General features: G+C 47.6%; 1 protein-coding gene across 6 annotated transcripts in view; it reads right to left on the bottom strand.

Annotated features, from left to right (window-relative positions):
- Window positions 1-23,782, bottom strand: part of KMT2E (lysine methyltransferase 2E (inactive)) — a 445,960-nt gene that overhangs the window by 316,455 nt on the left and 105,723 nt on the right. For all 6 annotated transcript variants that reach the window (XM_063927017.1, XM_063927020.1, XM_063927022.1 and 3 more), the window contains exon 3: window positions 19,162-19,276. In XM_063927017.1, coding sequence (XP_063783087.1) covers window positions 19,162-19,276 — 115 coding nt within the window. The remainder of the gene's footprint in view (window positions 1-19,161; window positions 19,277-23,782) is intronic.

Raw genomic sequence — 23,782 nt, 5'->3', positions numbered from 1 at the left:
CAGCCAAGGTGTCATATATTGCCCTCAGGGCGCCCCCCCCAGCGCCCTGCACCCATCAGTGACCGGAGTGTGAGGTGTACATGAGGAGCAATGGCGCACAGCTGCAGTGCTGTGCGCTACCTTGGTGAAGACCGAAGTCTTCTGACGCCGATTTTCCGGACCTCTTCGTTGCTTCTGGCTCTGTAAGGGGGACGGCGGCACGGCTCCGGGAACGAACACCAAGGTCGGGTCCTGCGGTCGATCCCTCTGGAGCTAATGGTGTCCAGTAGCCTAAGAAGCCCAAACTACCACCTGTTAGGTAGGTTCGCTTCTTCTCCCCTTAGTCCCTCGCTGCAGTGAGTCTGTTGCCAGCAGATCTCACTGTAAAATAAAAAACCTAAATATACTTTCTTTCTAGGAGCTCAGGAGAGCCCCTAGTGTGCATCCAGCTCAGCCGGGCACAAGAATCTAACTGAAGTCTGGAGGAGGGTCTTAGTGGGAGGAGCCAGTGCACACCAGTAGTCTAAAAGCTTTCTTTATAGTTGTGCCCAGTCTCCTGCGGAGCCGCTAATCCCCATGGTCCTTACGGAGTCCCCAGCATCCACTTAGGACGTTAGAGAAAACCCAGATAGCGCTTTTATATGTATAAATGTATATAGATTTCCCCACTCACTGCGCCTTAATTATGTGCCCCCCTCTCTTTTTTTCAGCCCTCTGATGCTCAGCAGGGGAGAGTCCAGGGAGCCAGCGTTCTCTGCAGCCTCTGTGGAGAAAATGGCGCTGTTAGTGCTGAGGGATCAAGCTCCGGTCCCGCTCGTGAATTTGAAAAAAAAAAATATGGCGGTGATCCGTAGTTTACTGCCTCCGCAGCCTAACTACATACTTTTTTTTGCCTAAAACGAGGTTTATTGCTGCCCAGGGTGCCCCCCCTGCGCCCTGCACTCATCAGTGCCATGTGTGTGTGTGTGTAAGTGTGGGAGCAATGGCGCGCAGCTTCCTGCTGCGCGCTTACCTCATGAAGATCTGAAGTCTTCTGCCGCCTGATGTCTTCTTATGTCTGACATACTCACCCGGCTTCTTTTTTCCGGCATCTGTGAGGAGGATGGCGGCGCGGCTCCGGGACGAACCCCAGGGTGAGACCTGTGTTCCGACTCCCTCTGGAGCTAATGGTGTCCAGTAGCCTAAGAAGCAGAGCCCTTAACTCTTAAGAAGTGGGACTGCTTCTCTCCCCTCAGTCCCACGATGCAGGGAGTCTGTTGCCAGCAGAGCTCCCTGAAAATAAAAAACCTAACAAAATTATTTTTACAGAAAACTCAGGAGAGCTCCCTGTAATGCACCCTATCTCCTCTGGGCACAAGATCTAACTGAGGTCTGGAGGAGGGGCATAGAGGGAGTGCACACCATATTAGAAAGTTCTTTTAGGTGTCCATGTCTCCTGCGGAGCCCGTCTATACCCCATGGTCCTTACGGAGTCCCGAGCATCCTCTAGGACGTAAGAGAAACTCAGTATAGCTACATAATTAGTAGATATATCAATGCACAGTAAAGCCTGGATGTATATCACAGGGTAATTGTACTATATAACCCTGACCAAATGTACGGTTTCTTAACGAATACTGTCAACAGACATGTAGAATACTTAAGTGTCTTGTAAAATGCACAGCGCTTACATGCAGGAGGCTTTACAAAGGAGGATTTGCTCAAACAGTCCCAGGAACAGTGCTGCTCTGTGTAATGGCGCCCAAACACTGACTGGGAGTGAGGGAGAGAGATACATGCAGCTCAAGGGCGGGAACATTACTGTAAATGGCGCCCTGGGGCTGGGGGCGGGGCTACAGGTCCAAGCCTTATCCCCCTGCTGGACCTCACCACCGGTACGATGGGCTGTAATAAAAAATAAGAATTTACTTACCGATAATTCTATTTCTCGGAGTCCGTAGTGGATGCTGGGGTTCCTGAAAGGACCATGGGGAATAGCGGCTCCGCAGGAGACAGGGCACAAAAAGTAAAGCTTTAGGATCAGGTGGTGTGCACTGGCTCCTCCCCCCATGACCCTCCTCCAAGCCTCAGTTAGGATACTGTGCCCGGACGAGCGTACACAATAAGGAAGGATTTATGAATCCCGGGTAAGACTCATACCAGCCACACCAATCACACTGTACAACATGTGATCTGAACCCAGTTAACAGTATGATAACAGCGGAGCCTCTGAAAAGATGGCTCACAACAAATAATAACCCGATTTTTGTAACTATGTACAAGTAATGCAGATAATCCGCACTTGGGATGGGCGCCCAGCATCCACTACGGACTCCGAGAAATAGAATTATCGGTAAGTAAATTCTTATTTTCTCTATCGTCCTAGTGGATGCTGGGGTTCCTGAAAGGACCATGGGGATTATACCAAAGCTCCCAAACGGGCGGGAGAGTGCGGATGACTCTGCAGCACCGAATGAGAGAACTCCAGGTCCTCCTTAGCCAGGGTATCAAATTTGTAGGATTTTACAAACGTGTTTGCCCCTGACTAAATAGCCGCTCGGCAAAGTTATAAAGCCGAGACTCCTCGGGCAGCCGCCCAAGATGAGCCCACCTTCCTTGTGGAATGGGCATTTACATATTTTGGCTGTGGCAGGCCTGCCACAGAATGTGCAAGCTGAATTGTATTACACATCCAACTAGCAAAAGTCTGCTTAGAAGCAAGAGCACCCAGTTTGTTGGGTGCATACAGGATAACAGCAAGTCAGTTTTCCTGACTCCAGCCGTCCTGGAACCTATATTTTCAGGGCCCTGACCACATCTAGCAACTTGGAGTCCTCCAAGTCCCTAGTAGGCGCAAGACACCACAATAAGCTGGTTCAGGTGAAACACTGACACCACCTTAGGGAGAGAACTGGGGACGAGTCCGCAGCTCTGCCCTGTCCGAATGGACAAACAGATATGGGCTTTTTTGAGAAAAAAACCACCAATTTGACACTCGCCTGGTCCAGGCCAGGTCCAAGAGCATGTTCACTTTTCATGTGAGATGCTTCAAATCCACAGATTTGACTGGTTTTAAACCAATGTGTTTTGAGGAATCCCAGAACTACGTTGAGATCCCACAGTGCCACTGGAGGCACAAAAGGGGGTTGTATATGCAATACTCCCTTGACAAACTTCTGGACTTCAGGAACTGAAGCCAATTCTTTCTGGAAGAAAAATCGACAGGGCCGAAATTTGAACCTTAATGGACCCCAATTTGAGGCCCATAGACACCCCTGTTTGCAGGAAATGCAGGAATCGACCGAGTTGAAATTTCTTCGTGGGGCCTTCCTGGCCTCACACCACGCAACATATTTTCGCCACATGTGGTGATAATGTTGTGCGGTCACCTCCTTTCTGGCTTTGACCAGGGTAGGAATGACCACTTCCTGAATGCCTTTTCCCTTAGGATCCGGCGTTCCACCGCCATGCCGTCAAACGCAGCTGCGGTAAGTCTTGGAACAGACATGGTACTTGCTGAAACAAGTCCCTTCTTAGCGGCAGAGGCCATAAGTCCTCTGTGAGCATCTCTTGAAGTTCCGGGTACCAAGTCCTTCTTGGCCAATCCGGAGCCATGAGTATAGTTCTTACTCCTCTACGTCTTATAATTCTCAGTACCTTAGGTATGAAAAGCAGAGGATGGAACACATACACCGACTGGTACACCCACGGTGTTACCAGAACGTCCACAGCTATTGCCTGAGGGTCTCTTAACCTGGCGCAATACCTGTCCCGTTTTTTGTTCAGACGGGACGCCATCATGTCCACCTTTGGTAATTCCCAACGGTTTACAATCATGTGGAAAACTTCCCCATGAAGTTCCCACTCTGCCGGGCGGAGGTCGTGCCTACTGAGGAAGTCTGCTTCCCAGTTTCCATTCCCGGAATGAAACACTGCTGACAGTGCTATCACATGATTTTCCGCCCAGCGAAAAGTCCTTGCAGTTTTTGCCACTGCCCTCCTGCTTCTTGTGCCGCCCTGTCTATTTACGTGGGCGACTGCCGTGATGTTTTATCCCACTGGATCAATACCGGCTGACCTTGAAGCAGAGGTCTTGCTAAGCTTAGAGCATTATAAATTTACCCTTAGCTATATTTATGTGGAGAAAAGTCTCCAGACTTGATCACACTCCCTGGAAATTTTTTCCTTGTGTGACTGCTCCCCAGCCTCTCGGGCTGGCCTCCGTGGTCACCAACATCCAAAACTGAATGCCGAATCTGCGGCCCTCTAGAAGATGAGCACTCTGTAACCACCACAGGAGAGACACCCTTGTCCTTGGATATAGGGTTATCCGCTGATGCATCTGAAGATGCGATCCGGACCATTTGTCCAGCAGATCCCACTGAAAAGTTCTTGCATGAAATCTGCCGACTGGAATTGCTTCGAAGGAAGTCACCATTTTTTTTACCATGGCCCTTGTGCAATGATGCACTGATTTTAGGAGGTTCCTGACTAGCTCGGATAACTCCCTGGCTTTCTCTTCCGGGAGAAACACCTTTTTCTGGACTGTGTCCAGAATCATCCCTAAGCACAGGAGACTTGTTGTCGGGATCAGCTGCGATTTTGGAATTTAGAATCCACCCCTGCTGTTGTAACAGTATCCGAGATAGTGCTACTCCGACCTCCAACTGTTCCCTGGACTTTGCCCTTATCAGGAGATCGTCCAAGTAAGGGATAATTAAGACGCCTTTTCTTCGAAGAAGAACCATCATTTCGGCCATTACCTTGGTAAAGACCCGGGGTGCCGTGGACAATCCAAACGGCAGCGTCTGAAACGGATAGTGACAGTTCTGTACCACGAACCTGAGGTACCCTTAGTGATAAGGGCAAATTTGGGACATGGAGGTAAGCATCCCTGATGTCTCGGGACACCATATAGTCCCCTTCTTCCCGGTTCGTTATCACTGCTCTGAGTGACTCCATCTTGATTTGAACCTTTGTAAGTGTTCAAATTTTTTTAGATTTAGAATAGGTCTCACCTAGCCTTCTGGCTTCAGTACCACAATATAGTGTGGAATAATACCCCTTTTCTTGTTGTAGGAGGGGTAATTTAATTATCACCTGCTGGGAATACAGCTCGTGAATTGTTTCCCATACTGCCTCCTTGTCGGAGGGAGACCTTGGTAAAGCAGACTTCAGGAGCCTGCGCAGGGGAAACGTCTCGACATTCCAATCTGTACCCCTGGGATACTACTTGTAGGATCCAGGGGTCCTGTACGGTCTCAGCGTCATGCTGAGAGCTTGTCAGAAGCGGTGGAACGCTTCTGTTCCTGGGAATGGGCTGCCTGCTGCAGTCTTCTTCCCTTTCCTCTATCCCTGGGCAGATATGACTCTTATAGGGACGAAAGGACTGAAGCTGAAAAGACGGTGTCTTTTTCTGCAGAGATGTGACTTAGGGTAAAAACGGTGGATTTTCCAGCAGTTGCCGTGGCCACCAGGTCCGATGGACCGACCCCAAATAACTCCTCTTCCTTTATACGGCAATACACCTTTGTGCCGTTTGGAATCTGCATCACCTGACCACTGTCGTGTCCATAAACATCTTCTGGCAGATATGGACATCGCACTTACTCTTGATGCCAGAGTGCAAATATCCCTCTGTGCATCTCGCATATATAGAAATGCATCCTTTAAATGCTCTATAGTCAATAAAATACTGTCCCTGTCAAGGGTATCAATATTTTTAGTCAGGGAATCCGACCAAGCCACCCCAGCTCTGCACATCCCGGCTGAGGCGATCGCTGGTCGCAGTATAACACCAGTATGTGTGTATATACTTTTTATGATATTTTCCAGCCTCCTGTCAGCTGGCTCCTTGAGGACGGCCCTATCTATAGACGGTACCGCCACTTGTTCTGATAAGCGTGTGAGCGCCTTATCCACCCTAAGGGGTGTTTCCCAACGCGCCCTAACTTCTGGCGGGAAAGGGTATACCGCCCATATTTTCTATCGGGGGGAACCCACGCATCATCACACACTTCATTTAATTTATCTGATTCAGGAAAAACTACGGTAGTTTTTTCACATCCCACATAAAACCCTCTTTTGTGGTACTTGTAGTATCAGAAATATGTAACACCTCCTTCATTGCCCTTAACGTGTGGCCCTAATAAGGAATACGTTTGTTTATTCACCGTCGACACTGGATTCAGTGTCCCTGTCTGTGTCTGTGTCGACCGACTAAAGTAAACGGGCGTTTTAAAACCCCTGACGGTGTTTTTGAGACGTCTGGACCGGTACTAATTGTTTGTCGGCCGTCTCATGTCGTCAACCGACCTTGGCGCGTGTTGACATTATCACGTAATTCCCTAAATAAGCCATCCATTCCGGTGTCGACTCCCTAGAGAGTGACATCACCATTACAGGCAATTGCTCCGCCTCCTCACCAACATCGTCCTCATACATGTCGACACACACGTACCGACACACAGCACACACACAGGGAATGCTCTGATAGAGGACAGGACCTACTAGCCCTTTGGAGAGACAGAGGGAGAGTTTGCCAGCACACACCAAAAACGCTATAATTATATAGGGACAACCTTATATAAGTGTTTTCCCTTATAGCATCTTTTTTATATATTTCTAACGCCAAATTAGTGCCCCCCCTCTCTGTTTTAACCCTGTTTCTGTAGTGCAGTGCAGGGGAGAGCCTGGGAGCCTTCCCTCCAGCCTTTCTGTGAGGGGAAAATGGCGCTGTGTGCCGAGGAGATAGGCCCCGCCCCTTTTTCGGCGGCCTCGTCTCCCGCTCTTAACGGATTCTGGCAGGGGTTAAATATCTCCATATAGCCCCCGGAGGCTATATGTGAGGTATTTTTAGCCAAAAATAGGTTTTCATTGCCTCCCAGGGCGCCCCCCTCCCAGCGCCCTGCACCCTCAGTGACTGCCGTGTGAAGTGTGCTGAGAGGAAATGGCGCACAGCTGCAGTGCTGTGCGCTACCTTAAGAAGACTGAGGAGTCTTCATGCCGCCGATTCTGGACCTTCTTCTTGTTTCAGCATCTGCAAGGGGGCCAGCGGCGAGGCTCCGGTGACCATCCAGGCTGTACCTGTGATCGTCCCTCTGGAGCTAATGTCCAGTAGCCAAAGAAGCCAATCCATCCTGCACGCAGGTGAGTTCACTTCTTCTCCCCTAAGTCCCTCGTTGCAGTGATCCTGTTGTCAGCAGGACTCACTGTAAAATAAAAAACCTAAGCTAAACTTTTCTAAGCAGCTCTTTAGGAGAGCCACCTAGATTGCACCCTTCTCGGCCGGGCACAAAAATCTAACTGGGGCTTGGAGGAGGGTCATGGGGGGAGGAGCCAGTGCACACCACCTGATCCTAAAGCTTTACTTTTTGTGCCCTGTCTCCTGCGGAGCCGCTATTCCCCATGGTCCTTTCAGGAACCCCAGCATCCACTAGGACGATAGAGAAACGTGTTTTATGAGGAAAAAAACGACCTGTGCCGTTGCCCTGGTGGTTTAGTGGAGTCCCTTCCCGACCACAGTGTCCATGCCAGCGCACGCGGCCCGGCTGCGCCGGACCACGATTTCAGCGGAACCCGCCTAGGGGACCCACTTAACTCCTCCCTGAGTGCGGCCACGCGATCCAGGAGAACTTCGGCGAGTGTGTGACTAACGGGGAGCAAACCGGAGCCTCCACTGTAAGTACCCGGCAACCAAGGCGCGGGAGTATACAGCGCCGCTGGAGGAGGTGATGGAGGTGCAGCAGGAGATGTCAGACTGACATCTATCACTGCTGCAGCCCTTGAAGTATTCTATCTTTGCTTAGAAAAGCTCTCTCAGGGCTGCTGGAGCAGCCCACCTGTTGTATGCCTGCTTACTGCATAGCACAAACTACAAAACTGAGCTCCTGTGCACAGAGGCGGGGTTATAGAGGAGGCTGCGCTATGCATCTTGGGAACAGTCAAAGCTTTGAGCCTATTGGTGCCTCGGATCAAGATCCTACTCTACACCCCGATGTTATTCCCTGTGGATCCCAGTGTACCCCGCAGCAGAAATACAATTGAATCGCCACACACTGAAGCTGAAACAGCAGGATGTGTTAACAGCCGTGCAAAAGACTAAATGCACCCAATAGCAATTAGTGGGGTAGGCAGTATCTATAATAGATAGATCTATAAAAAAGGTAAGGCACCAACCGAAGGTTGTTCCAATTAGTGAGTGGCAGATATACAAGATACACTCCACAGGCACACAAAACTCTCAATGCATAAGAATACTTAACAATCCAGCTATGAAGTAGCAGGAAGGAGTTGGCTAAAGACCAGGCTTCAGGAGCAAGGTACTGGGGAGAGTGAGGCCAAGGGTCCATCTCCTTCTGATATTGGTGCAGCTATGTGCTTAAAATGGCTGCCCAGCGTCCTGAGTGAGGAGATCAAAGAGGGAGGAGGATAGAGCCCAAGGAAGGCAGTTAACAAAAGCGAGCCACGGGGGAGGAGCTAACAGGCAAAGACCTCTTCCCCCTAAGGTGACAGGACCACAGGGACACAGCGCTGTACCTGTGTTGCTTACGCCCTGTGGGTCAAGTAGCTCAGTGCATTATCATGGGCTAGCACAGCACCCCGCGGTCTCTCACCCGCAGGATGGATCGCTGCATCTTCCTGTAAACCGGGAGCCGTCCTACTTATCCTTCAGCCCTCGGTCATGGCTACGAGCTCTAGAAGGTGTGCACTGCCTGGAGACCCATGGTGGAAGTCACCGACCCAGTCGCCATTGCTGCTGCTGCCACCAGGGCTGAACGGTGGAGTAACTATGTGGGCATCCAATGGATGCCCCACAGTTACTCCAGTGCAGACCTAAAAATAAAATAATAACGTAAAATTGATCTGTAACTGGGGGCTGTAAACAAAAAAACAAAAACAAAAAAAACTGTCGGGGCTCGGTCAGGGTATAGAGGACAGGTAGACTGAGGGCTGCTGGGAAGAGTTCTGTAACTCTTTGGTGTCCGGACTCAGTCCTCTCCCTGTGCCCCCTATGTACTCTAAGAAAAGGATTTACCCAGGTAAGAGCATAAATCCCATTTTTATGTATTTACACCAATTTGCCTGTTATGCATTGTCTGGAAAATATAGCTGAACCCACATATACATAATGCTAATATGCACATTTAAAAAAAAAAAATAGTTCTCAGAAAACCAGTCTCGTCATGTTTCACTGAAATGCTGACTACACAGAGGGGTTCTCAACGTTATTGCTAATAGACACAAACAAAAAAAGAAGTTTTCCCATCTACTGTCTGTGGAATTATTCTATTAGCTATGGATCAGGATGAGTAAAATAAGAATTTACTTACCGATAATTCTATTTCTCGTAGTCCGTAGTGGATGCTGGGGACTCCGTCAGGACCATGGGGAATAGCGGCTCCGCAGGAGACAGGGCACAAAAGTAAAAGCTTTAGGATCAGGTGGTGTGCACTGGCTCCTCCCCCTATGACCCTCCTCCAAGCCTCAGTTAGGATACTGTGCCCGGACGAGCGTACACAATAAGGAAGGATTTTGAATCCCGGGTAAGACTCATACCAGCCACACCAATCACACTGTACAACCTGTGATCTGAACCCAGTTAACAGCATGATAACAGCGGAGCCTCTGAAAAGATGGCTCACAACAATAATAACCCGATTTTTGTAACAATAACTATGTACAAGTATTGCAGACAATCCGCACTTGGGATGGGCGCCCTGCATCCACTACGGACTACGAGAAATAGAATTATCGGTAAGTAAATTCTTATTTTCTCTGACGTCCTAAGTGGATGCTGGGACTCCGTAAGGACCATGGGGATTATACCAAAGCTCCCAAACGGGCGGGAGAGTGCGGATGACTCTGCAGCACCGAGTGAGAGAACTCCAGGTCCTCCTCAGCCAGGGTGTGCCCCTGACCAAGTAGCAGCTCGGCAAAGTTGTAAAGCCGAGACCCCTCGGGCAGCCGCCCAAGATGAGCCCACCTTCCTTGTGGAATGGGCATTTACATATTTTGGCTGTGGCAGGCCTGCCACAGAATGTGCAAGCTGAATTGTACTACACATCCAACTAGCAATCGTCTGCTTAGAAGCAAGAGCACCCAGTTTGTTGGGTGCATACAGGATAACAGCAAGTCAGTTTTCCTGACTCCAGCCGTCCTGGAAACCTATATTTTCAGGGCCCTGACAACATCTAGCAACTTGGAGTCCTCCAAGTCCCTAGTATCCGCAGGTACCACAATAAGCTGGTTCAGGTGAAACGCTGACACCACCTTAGGGAGAAACTGGGGACGAGTCCGCAGCTCTGCCCTGTCCGAATGGACAATCAGATATGGGCTTTTGTGAGACAAAGCCGCCAATTCTGACACTCGCCTGGCCGAGGCCAGGGCCAACAGCATGGTCACTTTCCATGTGAGATATTTCAAATCCACAGATTTGAGCGGTTTAAACCAATGTGATTTGAGGAATCCCAGAACTACGTTGAGATCCCACAGTGCCACTGGAGGCACAAAAGGGGGTTGTATATGCAGTACTCCCTTGACAAACTTCTGGACTTCAGGAACTGAAGCCAATTCTTTCTGGAAGAAATTCGACAGGGCCGAAATTTGAACCTTAATGGACCCCAATTTGAGGCACATAGACACTCCTGTTTGCAGGAAATGTAGGAATCGACAGAGTTGAAATTCCTCCGTGGGGGCCTTCCTGGCCTCACACCATGCAACATATTTTCGCCAAATGCGGTGATAATGTTGTGTGGTCACCTCCTTCCTGGCTCTGACCAGGGTAGGGATGACCTCTTCCGGAATGCCTTTTTCCCTTAGGATCCGGCGTTCAACCGCCATGCCGTCAAACGCAGCCGCGGTAAATCTTGGAACAGACATGATCCTTGCTGAAGCAAGTCCCTTCTTAGTATCTCTTGAAGTTCCGGGTACCAAGTCCTTCTTGGCCAATCCGGAGCCACGAGTATAGTTCTTACTCCTCTCCTTCTTATAATTCTCAGTACCTTGGGTATGAGAGGCAGAGGAGGGAACACATACACCGACTGGTACACCCACGGTGTTACCAGAGCGTCCCAGCTATTGCCTGAGGGTCTCTTGACCTGGCGCAATACCTGTCCAGTTTTTTGTTCAGACGGGACGCCATCATGTCCACCTTTGGTCTTTCCCAACGGTTCACAATCATGTGGAAGACTTCCAGATGAAGTCTCCACTCTCCCGAGTGGAGGTCGTGCCTGCTGAGGAAGTCTGCTTCCCAGTTGTCCACTCCCGGAATGAACACCGCTAACAGTGTTATCACATGATTTTTCGCCCAGCGAAGAATCCTTGCTGCCATTGCCCTCCTGCTTCTTGTGCCGCCCTGTCTGTTTACGTGGGCGACTGCCGTGATGTTGTCCGACTGGATCAGCACCGGTTGACTTTGAAGCAGAGGTCTTCCTAGGCTCAGAGCATTGTAAATTGCCCTTAGCTCCAGTATATTTATGTGGAGAGAAGTCTCCAGACTTGACCACACTCCTTGGAAATTTCTTCCCTGTGTGACTGCTCCCCAGCCTCTCAGGCTGGCATCCGTGGTCACCAGGACCCAGTCCTGAATGCCGAATCTGCTGCCCTCTAGTAGATGAGCACTCTGCAGCCACCACAGAAGAGACACCCTTGTCCTTGGAGACAGGATTATCCGCTGATGCATCTGAAGATGCGATCCGGACCATTCGTCCAGCAGATCCCACTGAAAAATTCTTTCGTGAAATCTGCCGAATGGAATCGCTTCGTAAGAAGCCACCATTTTTCCCAGGACTCTTGTGCATTGATGCACTGACACTTGGCCTGGTTCTAGGAGGTTCCTAACTAGCTCGGATAACTCCCAGGCTTTCTCCTCCGGGAGAAACACCTTTTTCTGGACTGTGTCCAGAATCATCCCTAGTAACAGCAGACGTGTCGTCGGAATCAGCTGCGATTTTGGAATATTTAGAATCCACCCGTGCTGTCGTAGAACTACTTGAGATAGTACTACTCCGACCTCCAACTGTTCTCTGGACCTTGCCCTTATCAGGAGATCGTCCAAGTAAGGGATAATTAAGACGCCTTTTCTTTGAAGAAGAATCATCATTTCGGCCATTACCTTGGTAAAGACCCGGGGTGCCGTGGACAATCCAAACGGCAGCGTCTGAAACTGATAGTGACAGTTCTGTACCACGAACCTGAGGTACCCTTGGTGAGAAGGGCAATTTGGGACATGGAGGTAAGCATCCTTGATGTCCAGGTACACCATATAGTCCCCTTCTTCCTGGTTCGCTATCACTGCTCTGAGTGACTCCATCTTGATTTGAACCTTTGTATGTAAGTGTTCAAAGATTTCAGATTTAGAATAGATCTCACCGAGCAGTCTGGCTTCAGTACCACAAATAGTGTGGAATAATACCCTTTTCCTTGTTGTAGGAGGGGTACTTTGATTATCACCTGCTGGGAATACAGCTTGTGAATTGTTTCCAATAATGCCTCCCTGTCGGAGGGAGACGTTGGTAAAGCAAATTTCAGGAACCTGCGAGGGGGAGACGTCTCGAATTTCCAATCTGTACCCCTGGGATACTACTTGTAGGATCCAGGGGTCCACTTGCGAGTGAGCCCACTGCGCGCTGAAACTCTTGAGACGACCCCCCCCCACCGCACCTGAGTCCGCTTGTACGGCCCCAGCGTCATGCTGAGGACTTGGCAGAAGCGGTGGAGGGCTTCTGTTCCTGGGAAGGGGCTGCCTGCTGCAGTCTTCTTCCGTTCCTCTACCCCTGGGCAGATATGACTGGCCTTTTGCCCGCTTGCCCCTATGGGGACGAAAGGACTGAAGCTGAAAAGACGGTGTCTTTTTCTGCTGAGATGTGACTTAGGGTAAAAAGGTGGATTTTCCAGCTGTTGCCGTGGCCACCAGGTCCGATGGACCGACCCCAAATAACTCCTCCCCTTTATACGGCAATACTTCCATGTGCCGTTTGGAATCTGCATCACCTGACCACTGTCGCGTCCATAAACATCTTCTGGCAGACATGGACATCGCACTTACTCATGATGCCAGAGTGCAAATATCCCTCTGTGCATCTCGTATATATAGAAATGCTCTATAGTCAATAAAATACTGTCCCTGTCAAGGGTATCAATATTTTCAGTCAGGGAATCCGACCAAGCCACCCCAGCGCTGCACATCCAGGCTGAGGCGATCGCTGGTCGCAGTATAACACCAGTATGTGTGTATATACTTTTTAGGATATTTTCCAGCCTCCTATTAGCTGGCTCCTTGAGGGCGGCCGTATCTGGAGACGGTAACGCCACTTGTTTTGATAAGCGTGTGAGCGCCTTTAATTTTTTTTTCGGGGGAAACCCACGCATCATCACACACTTCAATTAATTTATCTGATTCAGGAAAAACTACAGGCAGTTTTTTCACACCCCACATAATACCCTTTTTTGTGGTACTTGTAGTATCAGAAATATGTAACACCTCCTTCATTGCCCTTAACATGTAACGTGTGGCCCTAATGGAAAATACGTTTGTTTCTTCACCGTCGACACTGGAGTCAGTGTCCGTGTCTGTGTCTGTGTCGACCGACTGAGGTAATGGGCGTTTTAAAGCCCCTGACGGTGTTTGAGACGCCTGGACAGGTACTAGTTGGTTTGCCAGCCGTCTCATGTCGTCAACCGACCTTGCAGCTTGTTGACATTATCACGTAATTCCCTAAATAAGCCATCCATTCCGGTGTCGACTCCCTAGAGAGTGACATCACCATTACAGGCAATTGCTCCGTCTCCTCACCAACATCGTCCTCATACATGTCGACACACGTACCGACACACAGCACACACACACACAGGGAATGCTCTGATAGAGGACAGGACCCCACTAGCCCTTTGGGGAGACAGAGGGAGAGTTTGCCAGCACACACCAAAACGCTATAATTTTACAGGGACAACCTTATATAAGTGTTTTCCCTTATAGCATCTTAATATGTAATAATATCGCCACAAAAATGCCCCCCCTCTCTGTTTTAACCCTGTTTCTGTAGTGCAGTGCAGGGGAGAGCCTGGGAGCCTTCCCACCAGCAGTTCTGTGAGGGAAAATGGCGCTGTGTGTTGAGGAGAATAGGCCCCGCCCCCTTTTCGGCTGGCTTCTTCTCCCGTTTTTCTGACAACCTGGCAGGGGTTAAATACATCCATATAGCCTCAGGGGCTATATGTGATGTATTTTTAGCCAGCATAGGTACTTTCATTGCTGCCCAGGGCGCCCCCCCAAGCGCCCTGCACCCTCAGTGACCGTTGGTGTGAAGTGTGCTGAGAGCAATGGCGCACAGCTGCAGTGCTGTGCGCTACCTTAAGAAGACTGGGAAGTCTTCAGCCGCCGATTTCTGGACCTCTTCTCTCTTCAGCATCTGCAAGGGGGTCGGCGGCGCGGCTCCGGTGACCCATCCAGGCTGTACCTGTGATCGTCCCTCTGGAGCTAGTGTCCAGTAGCCTAAGAAGCCAATCCATCCTGCACACAGGTGAGTTCACTCCTTCTCCCCTAAGTCCCTCGATGCAGTGAGCCTGTTGCCAGCAGGACTCACTGAAAATAAAAAACCTAACAAAACTTTTACTCTAAGCAGCTCTTTAGGAGAGCCACCTAGATTGCACCCTTCTCGGCCGGGCACAAAGATCTAACTGAGGCTTGGAGGAGGGTCATAGGGGGAGGAGCCAGTGCACACCACCTGATCCTAAAGCTTTTACTTTTGTGCCCTGTCTCCTGCGGAGCCGCTATTCCCCATGGTCCTGACGGAGTCCCCAGCATCCACTTAGGACGTCAGAGAAAGATAGTGAACCTTTTAGATCTCTATACCATGACGGCACCTGCACAGTAGTGTTAACACTGCTGGGAACAATGTCTGTATATGATGGTTATTACCATTAACTGTCCTTATTCAGATCAGAATGTCCATTACATACAGATGCGTCCTCATACATGTAGCCTCAGTACGACACGCTGCACGAGATGCCTCACTTGAGTGAGCAGACAGGTCCAGTGCAATTCTAATGTCAATGAAACTAGGGTGCACAATATGACTGTGCTGATTAAATTGATATGACACTTGTACATTGTGTGACCTAGTCTGAAAATGGAGCAAAACAGAAATTATACTGGAAAAAACAAGCTGCTACATTGTAGCACTTCGTATACAGATTCAGGGGCTGATTCAATTGTTTTGGGCGTCTAAAAATAGGATTTTAATACCTACCGGTAAATCCTTTTCTACTAGTCCGTAGAGGATGCTGGGGACTCCAAAAGGACCATGGGGTATAGACGGGATCCGCAGGAGACATGGGCACACTAAAAAGACTTTGACTGGGTGTGAACTGGCTCCTCCCTCTATGCCCCTCCTCCAGACCTCAGTTATAAGAACTGTGCCCAGGAGAGATGGACATTTCGAGGAAAGGATTTTTGTTAAACTAAGGGTGAGAAACATACCAGCCCACACCACAAACATACCGTACAACTGGAGCAGCAGGAAACCAAATAACAGTATGAACTAACAACAGCAACAAGCTGAATAACGGATATACAAACCTCGTGTAACCGAAAATAACCAGTATCAATACAACTGCAAGGAACAGTCCGCACTGGGATGGGCGCCCAGCATCCTCTACGGACTAGGAGAAAACGATTTACCAGTAGGTATTAAAATCCTATTTTCTCTTACGTCCTAGAGGATGCTGGGGACTCCAAAAGGACCATGGGGTCTATACCAAAGCTCCAGACCGGGCGGGAGAGTGCGGACGACTCTGCAGCACCGACTGAGCAAACATGAGGTCCTCATCAGCCAGGGTATCAAACATGTAGAACTTAGCAAAAGTGTTTGAACCCAACCATGTAGCTGCTCGGCAAAGTTGAAGAGCCAAGACCCCTCGGGCAGCCGCCCAAGATGAGCCCACCTTCCTGGTAGAATGGGCCTTTACTGACTTCGGCAACGGTAGCCCAGCCGAAGAGTGAGTGTGCTGAATCGTATTACAAATCCAGCGTGCAATAGTCTGCTTAGAAGCAGGATTTCCAATCTTGTTGGAAGCATACGGGACAAACAGAGCCTCTGTTTTCCTAGTAAAAGCCGTTCTGGCTACATAAATTTTCAAAGCTCTTACAACATCCAGAGATTTTGGGACTGCCACAGCATCCGTAGCCACAGGTACCACAATAGGTTGATTTATGTGAAACGAAGAAACCACCTTCGGCAGAAATTGTTGACGAGTCCTCAATTCCGCTCTATCCACATGAAAAATCAAATATGGGCTCTTGTGAGACATAGCCGCCAATTCGGACACTCGTCTGGCAGACGCAAAAGCCAAAAGCATTACAACTTTCCAAGTGAGAAACTTTAACTCAACCTTACGCAAAGGGTTAAACCAGTGAGACATAAGAAACTGCAACACCACTTCAAGATCCCACGGTGCCACGGGTGGCACAAATGGAGGATGGATATGCAGCACTCCCTTCACGAAAGTCTGAACCTCATGAAGGACGGCTAATTCTTTTTGAAAGAAAATAGATAAAGCCGAAATCTGCACTTTGATGGAACCCAATTTCAGGCCAGCATCCACGCCTGCCTGCAAAAAATGGAGGAAACGACCCAAGTGAAACTCCTCCGCAGGAGCTGCTTTGGTTTCACACCACGACACATACTTTCTCCAAATACGGTGATAATGTATCGCCGTAACCTCCTTCCTAGCCTTAAGGAGAGTGGGGATGACCTCCCCGGGAATACCCTTCCGAGCTACGATTTGGCGTTCAACTTCCACGCCGTCAAACGCAGCTGCGGTAAGTCCAGAAACACGCAGGGCCCCTGCAGTAACAGGTCCTCTCTTAGAGGAAGCGGCCAGGGATCTTTCACTAGTAATTACTGAAGATCCGGATACCAGGCCCTCCGTGGCCAATCTGGAACGACGAGTATAGCCTGAACCCTTGTTCATCTTATGATCCTCAACACCTTTGGAATGAGAGGAAGCGGAGGGAACACATACACCGACTGAAACACCCACTGAGTTACCAGAGCATCCACCGCACAGGCTTGGGGGTCCCTTGACCTGGAACAATACTTCGGAAGCTTCTTGTTGAGGCGAGACGCCATCATGTCTATCAGAGGCATTCCCCAACGCCTTGTCACTTCTGCAAATACCTCTTGATGAAGAGCCCACTCTCCTGGATGGAGATAGTGTCTGCTGAGGTAGTCTGCTTCCCAGTTGTCCACGCCCGGGAGGAAGACTGCTGACAAAGCGCTCACGTGCTGTTCCGCCCAGCGTAGAATTCTTGTGGCTTCCGCCATTGCCGCCCTGCTCCTTGTTCCGCCTTGGCGGTTTACGTACGCCACCGCTGTTATGTTGTCCGACTGGATCAGGACAGGGAGACCCCTGCAGGAGGACGTTGTAAATGGCTCTTAACATTTTACTTCGTCATAAACGACACTGGAATCAGAGTCCGTGTCGGTAGTAGTGTCTTGTGCTAAGGGACGTTTTTGAGACCCAGACGGGCCCTGTGAATTGGTCCAATCCGAGGATTGACCCCCTGATGTTCCCCTTAATTCAGCCTTATCAAGCCGCTCATGTAAAGAGGTCACACTTGCATTTAACCTATGCCACATGCTCATCCAATCCTGAGTCGGCACCAGCGACGGGGACACACCACTCATTTGCTCCACCTCCTCCTTGGAGAAGCCTTCCGCTTCAGACATGTCGACACACACTTACCGACACCCCACACACACAGGGAGTTACCTATAAGGGGACAAAACCCCAACCAGGCCCTTAGGGGAGACAGAGAGAGAGAATGCCAGCACACACCCAGCGCCCAAACACTGGAATATATGACCAGATAGCGCTTTTATATATTTATAATGTTAATCTCCACTCACTACGTCACCAATGTGCCCCCCTCCTCTTTTTTCCAGCCTGTGAAGCTCAGCAGGGGAGAGAACAGGGAGCCAGCGTTTTCTCATGCAGCCTCTGTGGAGAAAATGGCGCTGGTAGTGCCGAGGATCAAGCCCCGCCCACCCGACGGCGGGCTTCGGTCCCCTCATGATATTGTAAGTAAATGGCGGGGGTCCGTGGATTTACTGTCCCACAGCCTAATCCGACATATTTATGCCCAAATTGAGGTTTATTGCTGCCCAGGGTGCCCCCCCCCCCCGCGCCCTGCACCCTACAGTGCCTCTTGTGTGTGTGTGAGACTGGGAGCAATGGCGCGCAGCTTACCGCTGCGCGCTTACCTCATGAAGATCTGATGTCTTCTGCCGCCTGAAGTCTTTTCCTCAATACTCACCCGGCTTCTATCTTCGGCATCTGTGAGGACGGCGGCGCGGCTCCGGGACGAACCCCAGGTGAGGCCTGTGTTCCGACTCCCTCTGGAGCTAATGGTGTCCAGTAGCCTAGAAGCAGTGCCCAACCTTACAAGCCAGCTCTGCTTCTCTCTCCTCGGTCCCACGATGCAGGGAGCCTGTTGCCAACAGGACTCCCTGAAAATAAAAAACCTAACAAAATTCTTTAAAACAGCAAACTCTTGAGAGCTCACTGCTTTGTACCCTTTCTCCTCTGGGCACAGAATCTAACTGAGGTCTGGAGGAGGGGCATAGATTGAGGAGCCAGTGCACACCCATAGTCAAAGTTCTTTTAGGAGCCCAATCTCCTGCGGAGCCCGTCTATACCCCCATGGTCCTTACGGAGTCCCCAGCATCCTCTAGGAAGTAAGAGAAAATCCCATTTAAACCGCCAAAACAATTGTCACAAATCAATTGCGTTTGGGACCCCAATGCACATTGCGCCCAAATAGATTAGATTTAGCCTCCTAAAACCCGTATAAACTCCTAAAGTGCAGAGTTTCTGCACATTTTTTCTCACATCTCAGGAGGCTGCAAGAAAAAAATGTTGTCCACACAGTTACTGGGCACCTAAACGAAGCAACAGTTGAATTGCTCGATTTTGCGCCCCCTTGGTGAGAACCATAGAGTAAAACATTTGAATCAGCCCCTCAGATTCTCAGTCGCGCACAGATACACAAGTATCCTATCAATTATTTTGTGTACAACCTGGCATGAAAGATATACGAGGACATATCTGTAAATACACAAATACTGTTAAAACTCTCTGAAAACCTCAAAAATCTGTACAACTGTATACAAATGTGATATCAATACCACACCTCATACTTACCGCATAAGGCAAGCCAATATAACTGTGTGAGTGATGAGAACTGCTGGTATACAACAGGTGTGGGTAACTGTTTGACTTTTCAACTACAACAGGGCTTGCTTCTACGGATTCTGGTCTAAATGAAAAGAAAGAATTGCTTTTTAGTGCAGAAATACTACACAAGAGTGCAAAGAATATTTTTTTCAGTGAAAATCCAATATGTACAACTCACAAGGTAAAGACTTTAAAAGTGTTCTAAAACTACTATTATGGGTATGGGGCAGCATGGTTGGTGCAACTGTTAGCATTACGGCATCACAGCACTGAGGTCTTGGGTTCATTATTCCCCTCAAAACCATTTGTGCAGTTTGTATGTTCTCTGCGTGCTTGTGTGCGTTTCCTCCAGGTACTCGTTTCTTTCGCAATATAAAAATATACTGATAGGTTAATTGGCTTCTGGATTACATTAACTCTAGTGTGTATGTGGTAGGAAATATAGATTGTGAGCTCCACAGAGGCAGGGACTGATGTGAAAGGCCAAATATTCTCAGTAAAGTGCTGTGGAATATGTATGTACTATATAAATAAATTATGAATACATATGTCAAGAATGTGTGAACCACTTACAGATTTCAAAATCCCCTATTTAGTTCTAGGTGTACAATTTTTATTATAACCTGGTTTATAAAGTGTACTACCATTTTATCATTCAACTTAGAAATGCATACTGAAATGCTTTTATGTCGTTTTTTTCTGCAGTATTCCCCCAAAGCACTAGTACTGAAAGGGTTAAGGGGTAAGCAATAGCAGGGAGTATGCTTCTCTGGATTTAACGTACAGCTTCAGAATTAGAACTTTTGGTAAGAGGTACGACCAAGATCCTAGGAGGTATTTTAAGGCAGGAAATTAATGGGCCCTACACACTGGTCGATACCAGTGAAAGATATGAACGATCTCATTCATTAATGAACGAGATACCGTTCATAACTTTCAGTGTGTAGGCACCAGCGATGAACGATGCGCGCCCCCGCATTCGTTCATCGCTGGTGCCGGCTCGTTTAAACATGCAGGCCAACATAGACAATCTCGTCCATATTAGCATGCAGTGCTATGGAGCAGAGTGACGGTGGAGTGAAGAAATGTCGCCCGTATCGGCCGTCAGATACAGATGCAAGGGAGTCAATGAGGCCATGCCTCTTGTCCCAGGCAATTCATGGAAGGTACACACCCAATTTCCGTCAGATACAATGTAGTTGTGTGCAAAATCTCTCCATATATGTGCTCACTGCAATCATCACCATAAATTGGGATTTATTACTCACTGCTGAATTGTATGTAAACAGAATAAGAGGAGCTGCTGTGGCCCAGGAAATGTTTTCAGAAGTTTAGATGATACACACATCTATATGCTCTATGAACTCTCGTACCTACAATGTTTATCCATTTCTGCATAAACCTGTTCAGTTTTCATTGAACGAACCTGGTGGCGACAGTAACTAAACCTCTTAAAAAAAAGCAGTAGGAAAAGTCAGTAGCATGCATTTACTGATGGCAAGAAGAAACCCCTATAGTCCAGATCACGGCCAGGATGAGGTTTTTTTTTTTTTTTTTTAAAGGGGCTAAACCATGCCTTTTACATAATTGCCCTTTTAAAAAAAATGTCTGAGTTCGGCTGGCATCCTGCCGTACCAACCTTCATTACATCCCGCCCCATGGGTCATGTCACATAGTAAGATTATCCAATTGCACTTAACAGTGACCCAGCTGGTAGAGTAAACCCATCTAGCCACAAAAAGATTTTGTAAAAGTATACTGAATGTTCCATGAACCCTTTGTTATATACTTCATGACAAAAGACAATATCATATTATTACCCATTTTTATAATGCTAAAGAATTTTTCATTACAAAACGGTGGTCATAGAAACAAAAAAAACGAGGGGATATTCAGAAAAGGGCATTTGAAAAATATAGAGAAAACTCAGGGCAAGTAGTATAAAACAATTCCAGCCAAAGAACCTCCTAAACAAGTATAAAACATTCACTGCAGGGTCGGAATTGAAAAACAACCTATGTAGGATACACAGGATGGAATAAAAAATTATCGCACCCGATCTCCCATCTAAAGTGACATTGAAATGTATGTCTTTATCGTGCTAATAGGGGTCAGGTTTAGCTGCTTTATAAGTGCTGTGCATGATCGCGAAAAGTGCCGTTTGGGCGCCCAAACCAGTCACGCATTTCAGCTCACCATATTTTAAGATGGAAAACAGCTTGCCAGAACAGTCTAAATGGCATTCAATACCAAAAAATATACTTTCATATTTTGCATATGTTGTAACTATTAAGGGATATTTGTATAAAAACATACTGCTGGAAATGTATTTTACTTTTAAGAAGGAAATAGAAAGTTTTCTTGAAGAGCAAATATTTCAGTACAGTTTCCATTGTTTCTTTGTTTTACCCATAAACCCTTCTATCACCTGCCAAAGCTTTCCTTTCAGTTACTGAGGTGTAATAACCTAGTAATAAACCCTTTACCTAACCCAAATACAAAACCTTTGGCGTATGGCCTTATAGAAGGGAATGTGTGTGATGGAAGGTGTAATTTTGGAACAGAAGTGAACAACCTGATATCTCGGTCACTGTTGATAACTTGACAACCAACCCTACCCTACAAGCTTGCTGCCTAGGTGTCATCTTAAAAACTACAAACTGTCCTTTACTCCCCCCACTTAATCTGTCTCTAAATCATGTTATATACATGTAAAAAAAAAAAAACACATCCAAAATACAGCCTTATTTTTCACAAGACACTGCAAAAACGCTAATCCATCTCTCACGTTGATTATTGCAATAGTCTACTTACTGGTGTTATAAAAAAAAAAAACGTCACCACTGCAATCCATTTTGAATGTAGCTACAAGGCTAATCTTTCTCGCTAAACACTTATCGCCTGCGGATCCACTCCATCAGGACCTCCATCGGCTGCCAGTATTCTACAGTTTTAAATATAAAATACTTTCTTACATATAAGGCTATAAACGAAACTACACCAACATACATCTCTTCACTTACCTCAAAATTTCTCCCTACCCAACCTCTCCGCTCTGCACAAGATCTGACTCTTAACCACACGCATTACTTGCTCCCATTTACTATTTCAGGACTTCCTTCAGGTTGAACCTACTCTGTGGAGTGTCCTCCCCCACACAATGAGACTTTCCTCTAGTCTTCAAACCTTCAAGCATTCCCTAAAAACTCACCTCTTCAGGCAAAATTATCAAATTCCATAACTGCCCACATACCCTTCATAAATATTCATATCAAATTACAACCTGCTGTACAGTCCACACCTAACATACAGTATTTTTTTTTCTTTAATTCAACATCCTCCTAACCTCTGGTCAACATTGCTGTATGACTATATGATAAAGACCACCAAGAAATTCTGCAATCTGGCAGGACTATTATGCAATAGGTAGCACCTATCCTTGTGTATCAATGACTATTTCTCTATAGATTGTAAGCTTGCGAGCAAGGCCTTCCCACCTCTATGTCCATTTATTACCCAGTTTTGTGTTATCACTGTTGTTCCAATTGCAAAGCGCAACGGAATATGCTGCGCTATATAAGAAACTAATAAATAAATGTTAAAAAAAATACGTCAACTGTGGCCTAGATATATTTTTGTCAGAAAACCAATATATGCAGAAGCAGATAAAGAAGCATGGATGGTGTAATGGCAGCATGGATGGTGTAATGGCTAGCATTACTGCTTTACAGCAATGAGGTCATGGGTTCGATTTCTACCATGGCCCTGTGTGGAGTTTGTATATTCTCCCCATGCTTGCGTGGGTTTCCACCGGGTACTCCGGTTTCCTCCCACAATCCAAAAATATACTGATAGGTTAATTGGCTCCCACCAATATTAACCCTAGCATGAATGTGTGTATGTACATGTGGTAGGGAATATAGAGTGTAAGCTCCACTGGGGCAGGGACTGATGTGACTGGGCAAAATGTTCTCTGCACAGCGCTGCGGAATGTGTGTGCCCTATATGAATAACTAATAATAATAATAATAATAATGAGGCAGCAGACAAAAAGGTAGAGAGATAACATACAGAAGTACATCTTAGCATACACATAAAGCCCATTTCCAAGCTATGACAAAGAAAATAAAATGACAGTTCACCTAAAAATACGTAGGGCGAGTTTATAAGGTGGTTAAATAACACAATTCTTATGATCCACAAAAACACTCATGATTTTATGGGAAGAAATTCAATTGTTTTATTGGGCACCGAATGTAATGTGCGCCTGTTGGGGCAAGTCAATTGTTGCTCTGATTGGGCGCCTATTCCTTTTGACACACTCAAAAGCGCAGTGTTTTGCCCCATAAAGCGATTAAAGCCAACTAAAGTCCTGTCCGCAGAGTAAAAGAGCAGTTTGGTCTCCCAAACAGGACATTCTACCTGAATGATGGAATAATGAAATAGCTGCCGGCAGGCGCCCAAACAATTGAATCGCCCCCTATGAGTCAGAATATTCATGCAGCAATGTAACAGGAGTGGAGCTCAAGCTGTTAAAATTAATTTATGCAATACTAGCTGGAGTACTCGGCGCTGCACGGGATTTTAA

The sequence above is a fragment of the Pseudophryne corroboree genome, chromosome 6, assembly GCF_028390025.1.
Source record: "Pseudophryne corroboree isolate aPseCor3 chromosome 6, aPseCor3.hap2, whole genome shotgun sequence".
In the NCBI taxonomy this organism is placed as follows: Eukaryota; Metazoa; Chordata; class Amphibia; order Anura; family Myobatrachidae; genus Pseudophryne; species Pseudophryne corroboree.
Note: the sequence above shows the minus strand (reverse complement) of the source record. Positions and strands in the feature narration are given on the sequence as shown.